This window comes from Rhipicephalus sanguineus, chromosome 5, assembly GCF_013339695.2.
Source record: "Rhipicephalus sanguineus isolate Rsan-2018 chromosome 5, BIME_Rsan_1.4, whole genome shotgun sequence".
In the NCBI taxonomy this organism is placed as follows: Eukaryota; Metazoa; Arthropoda; class Arachnida; order Ixodida; family Ixodidae; genus Rhipicephalus; species Rhipicephalus sanguineus.
In genome coordinates this window covers 81,995,338-82,004,255 of record NC_051180.1, presented here as the reverse complement: position 1 = coordinate 82,004,255, position 8,918 = coordinate 81,995,338, and the positions used below count along the sequence as shown (strand labels likewise).

At 47.6% G+C, this 8,918-nt stretch overlaps 1 protein-coding gene across 1 annotated transcript; it reads right to left on the bottom strand.

Moving 5' to 3' along the window:
- Positions 1 to 993: 993 nt before the first annotated feature.
- LOC119393879 (leucine-rich repeat and immunoglobulin-like domain-containing nogo receptor-interacting protein 4) lies at positions 994 to 4,935 on the bottom strand. The gene is made up of 3 exons (XM_037661064.1): positions 4,109 to 4,935; positions 3,181 to 3,329; positions 994 to 2,179 (listed from the first exon to the last, which is right to left on the bottom strand). The coding sequence occupies exons 1-3, from the start codon at positions 4,753 to 4,755 to the stop codon at positions 1,983 to 1,985; spliced, it is 993 nt and encodes a 330-aa protein (XP_037516992.1). The 5' UTR covers positions 4,756 to 4,935; the 3' UTR covers positions 994 to 1,982.
- Between the last annotated feature and the right edge of the window lie 3,983 nt (positions 4,936 to 8,918).

Here is an 8,918-nt window from a genome sequence, read left to right as displayed (position 1 = left end):
CAACAACAACAACGACGACGACGACTGTCCTAAGCATGACACAAATAGACAGCGATTCGAACAGGAACTTCACACGCTGGACTATGAGCGAACGTTTTCGTTGGCGAAAATACTAGGCCCATGGCCATGACCGCAAAGCAATGAAAGTGTTCAAACGTTTTTTTTTTTTTTTTGAACCAATATTTGCGATGGTTACTGAGCGGACTATATTGGTTCGTAACCGCTATCGCGGGAAATAAGCAAAAATGAAATAAGAAAAATATTATCCAGGTTCGGATGGAATTTGAACCAGGGCCCTCTGCGTGGCAGTCGAGTATTCTACCACATAGCCACGTTGGTGCTTGAAACTCCGTCGCAAGAAGACCATATGCAGGCGTCATGTCGGGCAAGGAATCGCGTTAACATATGTAGAATCGCGTGGTAGAAGAGTAGAATAACAACCAGGCGTCACACAATGCGAATTGCGCAACGAGTGGGTCGTTGAATGCGTCCAACCCATTACACAGGGCTCAGCCATATTCATCGTGACCAGCCACAGCATAAAGTGCACATAATGCCTTACAGATGTGTAGCGAGTACCACGCTTCTCTGAAGAATGACCAATAATGGCATACTGGGTGCTTCCCTACTTCACGAAAATTATAATTTGTGGCGTAGTGGGTATGTTCCAAATGTACTGGTATTAGTTGCCCCAGGAGAGTTTACAACCTCTGGAAAAGCCGCTCTTCCAGCTTTGGCTATGACTGTGCTGCCCTTTCAGCGCAGCTTGGCCTGGCTATTTTTATCCATTATTTTAATTAGTAATTCGTAGTTGCACAAATAATTGGTTGCTTGGTAACAACTTTATTGATCGACCTGCAGAGCTTTCGCCGACCGGGCCTTAGGTCGGGGACGTCGGACGTCCCCACGTGGTGCCTCACAATAATCTCTTGGGCAAATAACTAAATTGCTAACAGTTGGCTATAATTTATACATATATTAAGAGCAACAGCTACAAAAAGCATCATTGCAGAATTAACGATATTGTTACAGGTGGTATGTCTTTATTTACAGGAATGATGATACAGCGTAGAGATGAGATTACAAGTGGTCAGGCTGCATATCCTCCGTGTCCAGTATCTCTATTGCTTGGTCTACCGTAGACCATGCATGCTTCGGAAAATCTGGGAGATCGAAATTTGTGCTTATAGCATCCCAGCATATACTTAAAGGCTGTATAGTGAACAAGCTGAATAAAGCGAGTGATTTCTCTTGGAAATTTTCTATTTAAATGGCCACTTTCATATCTAATGCTGAAAGACACAGTACTACTATGGGAATACACTAAGACGGCTCTTGGACTGGCTCGCACTGAAGCATGGCTACGGCTGCTTAAGTAGAGGTTCCTCAGGAGCATGCCTTTCCAAAAAGCCTAAGTTCTCCCATAGTGTAGCTCTCATCAAAGTTTGCCGACATACGGTACAATGAGTGAACAAAGAACACGAAAGCACGTGATCTTAACGGACGCCACTGTGAGCGCCAGACCTGCGCATCTTACCTCTTGCATTAAGGACTTTTCGGTGGTATTGTTTCTGTTAGACATTATAGTACACTCTACACTGAGCGCTTATGTTTAACACATGGTATTACGCACTATATCAGAACATACTTTTTACAAGCTGCTTCAGCAGTGGCTACGCTGTTACCGGAACTGTTTTGTCCTGGCTCTGCAAGAAATGAGCCAGTCCGCAGTCTCCGCTTCTCTGTACTTCTGTGCATGAAACACCACTGCGGCGGCTTGTGCGTTCCTCTCGGCAATCCTGAAAAACACTACGACTGCAACGTTACATATGTGAGACCGACTTTTCCGTAGTAAAACCTGTCGTTGCAAATTCAAAGAATGCGATGAGCGCTTCTGCTATCGACACTGATGGTAAACACAGATCTATGGAAACACAGACACAGGTCTACGGAAGACAGAAGTGGAGGGTCACTATGTGACGTCACGGTTCTGAACTCGAAAGTCCCGTGACGTCGTCGCTTAGGCCAGGACCACTGACTTCACCGCATAGCTCCGCCTCTGTGAGAGACTGGATAGACCTGGTGACCAAGGACAGGGGGTTGGCGCAGAGGTAGTAGTTCCAGCGCTTCGGGTACGTGAGGAGGAACGCCAGCCGACAATCACATGTCATCGGGTTTCCTGCGACGTAAATTAGCTCAGTTTTTAGAAACATAGCTGCAGCAGTGAGAAATTACATATCACGAAAAAAAGTATACCGGAATACGTGGACTGTTATTTATTTTAGAAAGCGTGCTGACTTCTATTACAGTGCAAAGAGACCTAATGTGAAAAAAAATCACAGCATATCCACGGAGTGAATGATGATGAGTGGGCGAAGCTGCGGAGGTTCATCGGTAAACCGTGAATCTTCCGTGAATTCTGCCCAGTACATCATCACCGACGTGAGATCGGGCGCGTTTATACTAAAGGTTCGATGAGCTATGACGACTTGCAGCTCACTTTAATTTTACATGTACGCTGTGAATTTTCATTGTTTAGAAAACCATGGCTTTAGAAAACATTTGGCGTCTTTCGTTAAGCAGCTGGCGTCTTTTCGTTTTGCTTTAGAAACATCTGGCGTTCTTTCGTTTTGCTTTTAGAAAACGTCTGGCGTCTTTCGTTGGTTTATTTCATCAATCAACGGCGTTTTGAACAAAATTTTTATTGTTTAATCACGCACAGGAGAAATCTCACCAGGCACTAACTTGGAGGTAAACAATGGCTGCTAATGGCAATGAGAGACAGAAGAAGTCGGCTTTTAGCTAACACTTACACTTCTACTTCTACTAACGTTTCCTGCTGGAACATGCCAATGGCTGCTAATGGGGAATGAGAGACAGAAGAATTCGGCTTTTAGTTAACGCGCACGCTGCGAACTTTTTATTGTTCAACAACGCACAGGAAAAATCTCCCACCGTTACCACCTTGGAGGTCAAGATCTGGTACTAGCGTTACGACTGGTTACGCACTACGACTACGAGGGACGAACGGGTGCCGCTTTAAGGAGCTTCGCCCCTAAAACAGTAGAAAGGAGACCATAGAACAGAAAATGGATAGAGCTCCCGCTATGCAGTGCCCATTGTAAGACTTGAAGCCCGCTCGTATTGGTGAACGGGGTGAAGGAATTCGGTATATCTCACCGGTCATCCGGACGAAACCTCGGTTCCTCTTCAGTGGCGCCAAGGTGCTTTCCTGTAGCGTCGTGATCTTATTGTAGCCGACGTCCAGCTCTCGCAATACAGGCATATCGATGGTGAGGTCCTCAGGCAGCGATGTCAGGCTGTTGTCCCTGTGTTGAAGATACATCGCTTTCAAGATGTCGGGGCCATACTTGAGCAGCCTCGTACTACAGCATTCCGTACAAACCACCTCGCTAAATAACCGCATTGGTGTACACTGCTTTCGTAGAAGGGTTATACAAGAAGGGTAATGCATTTCGTATTATATGCCACAGTTCTCACTATTATATGCCACAGTTCTCACTATTATATGCCACAAGTCTCACTGCAGCCCCCCTCCCCCCGTTCCCGCTGGTCGACTTCGATAGAAAGAAAGCTTCACAGTGGATACAAAAATGAAAATAAAGCGATTACGTGCTTCCCACAACGGCCTGCCTTTGGTCCATTTGGTAAAAGCGGGAAGTAAACAGCTCTTGGAATGCAGCATCAGCGGTTTTCGGCTGCCATTAAGGTCAAACACATGCATGGCCATAACCTTGCACTTTACACAATGACGTGACCGGTCCGACTGAGGAAAGGTATGGGGCAGACTTGGTGCCCCCTTTCGATGACCAAGGTGGCGGGGGCGTCCGCCCCTCCTCCCCTTCTCGAGCGCACCCTTATGGCCACTGGAATAGCATTTCGAGCCTTAAGCTCGACCCACCGCATTAAATGTCTGCTTTATAAAACAACATGTGAAAACGCGGTGGCAATTTCGTCGTTATCGCGACCTGAAAGCGAAGTACCGCATAATGCTTTTCCACTACTTCGTTTGTTGATAGCCCATTACGTGTATACGTTAGGGGCGGCTGTATGCATGATAGCTTCGCGTTTGCCCTGCGAAACTTACGCCAGGTCGACGATCATCAGGCTCGGTGCCGGCCTGGGCAGCATTGATCTTGATATGCTCCCTAGGTTCGTCTCTTTGACCATGACGGCGTTCAAGCCGTACAGCTTGGCCAGCCAGTCTTGATCGACTCGGTCCACGTGTGCTCCCAGAATCTGGATCTCCTTGACGCTTTGTGGAAGCGTGTTGAAATCTGCCGTCAGGTTTACCTCTCTGACGTTCAACAGCAGGAGTGTCTCCAGCATGTCCAGTCCACGTAGCAGGCTCCAGGAGTCGAGGGCTCTTGGCTGGTCGCTGAAGATCAACTTGCGGAGCGAGTCCTTAAGGGCGTCGAATGGACTGCTCGCGTTTTCTTGCTGATCGCCGTACGCGTCCACGGTGACATTACTGAAATGCAGCGTAGATGCACTGGTGCCAGCGAAAGCGTTCGAAGGCAAGCGGTCCAAGGAACTGTCCTTCAGGACGAAGTTCTTGCAATTCCGCGCATCGTAGCGGTCTATCATGGCAAAGTCCTGAGCGCTAGTGAAGTCTTCGCAGAAGTAATAGCAGTTGTGGGTGGCTTTTCTTGGGTAGCATGCCGGATGAGCCGTTGTCAGGTTCAGTAGAAAAGCAATGACTTGCGCCGCTAACAGACGTTGGTCCGCAGACATTGTGCAGCTGAGTGGCCAGCTAGCGCACTTGTACGACAAGGGTTAGAACTCTAGGGAGACAGGCACACGAGCGCAGGGTTCGTCGTTTATATTGATGATTCGAAGATCGTTTCCTGAGAAGCGTCCTTTACCAGCGTTCTATGAACACGTGCTGACTTCGGCGCATCCTGACAGGTTGCGGAGCGCTAGTGCTTGTGCAATCGTGTCTCACGAAGGAACTAAATTATCGCAGAAAAGCGTAACCTTGCTTTTCTCTCGCTTTTGTGTGTGTGTGTGTGTGTGTGTGTGTGTGTGTGTGTGTGTGTGTGTGTGTGTGTGTGTGTGTGTGTGTGTGTGTGTGTGTGTGTGTGTGTGTGTGTGTGTGTGTGTGTGTGTGTGTGTGTGTGTGTGTGTGTGTGTGTGTGTGTGTGTGGGTAGGAGGGTGCGGGGGTATTTGGTGGAAAGGGAGTGGGTGGTGTCCTTTTGACGCCGCTACAAATGAAGACGAATGCGCGAAAGGTCGCGGAACTGACAGGCACCAGCGATTTCGTCCGGCACTTATTCCTGGTACTGAGCAGATTTCTGCTCGTTGTGAAAGCGTCCAGCGTTTTGTTTGTTTTTTTACTTCACAGCACCCTGATAGTCGCGAACTGTCGACGTCAACCACGTCAAGAGCCATACAGACCAGCCGTTTCGTTTTGCAAACAAGGACGCTCCCGGAGTCGTAATCACTTCGAGTTGTTTTGGGCTTCTTATCGTGGAAGAAGATTCACTCCGTTCCACTGAAGGCATGGCGATCGCAGCCAAATACGTGTTGCAGACATAACGTTTCCACGACCGTTCGCCGTCTTTCAAGCCGCTCAGATAAGACAGGGCCTTCGCTTTTCGGACTTCATGTAACACCACCACTCGAGGGGACCGAACGAGTCACTTTCAAGCTTACATGACGTCACGAAAGCATGAACACGATGTCCATTGGAGCTGGCTTCTCGTGACATAAAGGGGCGGAACCATAGAGTTTCACGCTGTAGTATGAAACCTTATGGGCGGAACTTAGAGGCCTTGAGCTACCTAGATGAAGGCTAGACGTCTGAGTAAGGTTTTGTACATTTTAAAGCGAATTGGGTAACTTGCTTTATTATGCAACACAACACAGGTTACGTCGGCAGATAGCCATTTAGAGAAGCTTCCCCTACAGCAGTCCTACCAGCGTGTCCTTATCGGGGCGTACAATACTCCGTGCGACGCCGGTGTATAGTATGCAACCTTTTCACCGAGTCAACGCTGTGCCCACTGAGCGGTCCTAATTCATAAAGCGATTGGTAACATCTAGCAAGTGCTGCCAAATGCCACTAATCTGTCACTGTGAAACTCACTCACTGTGTCCTCGTTGATGTTTCTTTTGTTACTAAACGTGTTTATGTAGAGGTTGGTGCCTAGGTGTGGCTCCGGCTACTCCTCTCCTCTTGCATAATAGTTTGCACCGTGAAGTTGTCAATAGCCATAAAACAATACAAAATTTACACATGAATCGACATTCGCCCTCCCGATACCGGTAAATATGATTCTCCACGTAACAACAACGTGTGATAAATCTTGCTTAGCAGCGTGACGTTAGTTACAGCGCTCTGACAGGAGGACCGTAACAGACATTGTTTTGTCTCACCTACATACGTGCTTTGGAAATGAGACGAAAAGGCCGCATAACTCGTCATCTCCCATTTTCCTGAGTCGAAGTGCCCTCATGCGCACTTGTGCGCGTAGGCGTAAACAGAAATTTTTTTTGGAGGTGGGGGGGGGGGGGGGGGGGCACCTCCTTGATCTGAAGTGGAGGTCGGGTAGGCAGATGTGATCGAGTGTCATGTTGAGCTCTGTATGCCATGGCAAAAAAAAAATCGGGGGGGGGCACGGGCCCTGGGTGCCCCCCCCTTCGGCTACGCCACTGCGTGTGTCCTTGTTTTATAACGTTCTACACGTTTCAGTGAAGCGCGCAACGTTTTTGTGATGTTAATTTTCACCATGTCCATTTTTTTCAGTCCTCAGGCGTACATAAAGAAAGAGAGACAGGTGGGCAAATAGAAAAGAAGTTAAAGAACTTCACAAAACGGTGCTTCTATCATGTTCGAATGCAGCTTCCGAATTCTCCGTCTTCCCAACAGATGGCAGTACGTATTCCAGCGCTCCGGCAGGCTTGCACATTCTCATTTGCAGGGGCGTGCGAATATTCAAAAATTTCGGATAAGGAATCGACTAGCATTCTATTCGATTCGGTACTGGAATCGGAATGCGCATATTCGAACTACCGAATATTTTTCGAATACTTTGCGAATAATCAGCACCGACGGGAGAACCCCAAAGGAACAACACGTTGGAAGAGCGACGGATCATTTTTGTTGTTTTAATTAGTGAATTACCAAGATGCATGCAGGTCAAGGTTTTATGGCGCTATCGAAGCTTTACTCATCACCGGATGAAGAAAGCTTTGCTCTAAACTCCAGTGTCGCCGAAGCGAATGTGTCCTCAATGCACTATCATTATCACGAGATTCACGATGTTCATTCATGAAATATTATTTAACCTTCATGTCATAGTGTTATCTAAAAGCTGGTGACAAAGTACCCCATCGAGTACTGAAGTAACTGCTGCATTCACCCTAGAGTTAAAAAAATACCTCGAAGGCTCTAGTCACCACTGTATACGAGCATACCTCAGTTTTTATAACTGTGGTGTCTTTTGTTCGTTAAAGGGGTCATGAACCACTTTTCCAAGTAATGATCTAATGGCCTCAGTATCGGAGTGTACTGCCTCCCGAATCGATTGCCGCAAAAATTTCTCGAATCCGTCAAGAATCAGCGGAGTTACGGGGGTTTGGCGCACGCTCCCAGCGCTTTCTCTCTTTTCTCGTGCCGGCGAGCGCACTGGAAGCTAGACAGGGAGGGATGGCATGGGGGAAAGAAGTTACGCCAGCGCGCGTCATGAAACGCGATCGCTCTCCCGCTGTGATTCGCTTGCGCGAGTGCGGCTACCGTGTACTGAGGAGTGCGGCGCCGGCAAGTGGCGGCACCCCGCGGCAAGAAGCGCATCTGATCCGAACGCCGCTCTCGATTTACGTCGGCTATCGGCCAATAAGCATGCTATGTCTCTTGCGACGTACAGCGGACAGACGCCCCGCCCACCGACGAGAGTGAGAACCGGCCTCTGTTTGAAAAGAGGGTGCCTGGGGAAATGGCAACTTCGCGCTCCGCTTGTGGCCATTACGCGGCGCGCACGACTGTAATATTTGGCAGAGCAGTTCATAGCCGTGTCAGCTTTCCGCAGGATGTGTTTTTTCAATCAGCCCAAGGGGTGGTTCATGACCCCTTTAAATGTAACGGTAATGTTACCTTGTTAAAGTTGGTGGATATCTGCTTGAAATAAGAAGTTGTAGAATTCTAGGCCTGTCTTAAAAATGGCATTCGATACGTATTCGTATTCGATTAGTTATTATCACTATTCCATTCATATTCGATTCGGTTCTAAATTTCACTATTCGCACACCCCTACTCATTTGACCACAGAAGCGAAGCTGTTGTTACAAAAGGTGTTTGCGGTCCGTCTACGCGGGCTTGTTTGAATATACGCACGTTTACTCACAGCTGTGTGAGACCAAGTATTGTTTTAAATGCGAAGCATTTCTTAGCGAACCTAAAGCACTTTGGCCGTGTCTGTCTACGAATCTATCTATACATCTAGCCGCCTACGTCTGGGCGCTCTCCTGGTCGTCTCCATAAGTTGTAATATACCAAAATTGGCATAGCAGGGGATCAGTGTATGACGAACACGCTTCACTGGTCGTGTCATAAATAACGCAAAATGTCTGTCGCCGTTTGTCATGAAACCCTTTCCTCCCTCAGTCACTTGTGGCGCATACCCGCGTACCAAAGTTCACGTTGTGCGGGTATACGCCACAGATGATTCACAGTTTCAGTTAACGCAGTAACAGCGAACATACACATTGAAAATTCCGGCAAATCCCGTGCATTGCGAGAATCCATATCATGCTCACCCACCGAGTACAACAGCTGTGGTGTAACGTCAGTTGTCATTGTAGCGTTGGATATGCGCTCTGGCAACAATTCAAAATTATCTATTTTGATGAATAAATTAATGTCAAAATATATACACGAACAAAAATTAATACATAA

What these genes read in the sequence shown, in the direction of transcription:
- LOC119393879 (XM_037661064.1), bottom strand. Translation starts at nt 4,755, where the DNA reads ATGTCTGCGGACCAACGTCTGTTAGCGGCGCAAGTCATTGCTTTTCTA. An exon ending in CTGATGATCGTCGACCTGGC is followed by an intron (nt 3,330 to 4,108) that starts GTAAGTTTCGCA and finishes TCTTCAACACAG; the next exon opens with GGACAACAGCCTGACATCGC. An exon ending in AGGTTTCGTCCGGATGACCG is followed by an intron (nt 2,180 to 3,180) that starts GTGAGATATACC and finishes TTTACGTCGCAG; the next exon opens with GAAACCCGATGACATGTGAT.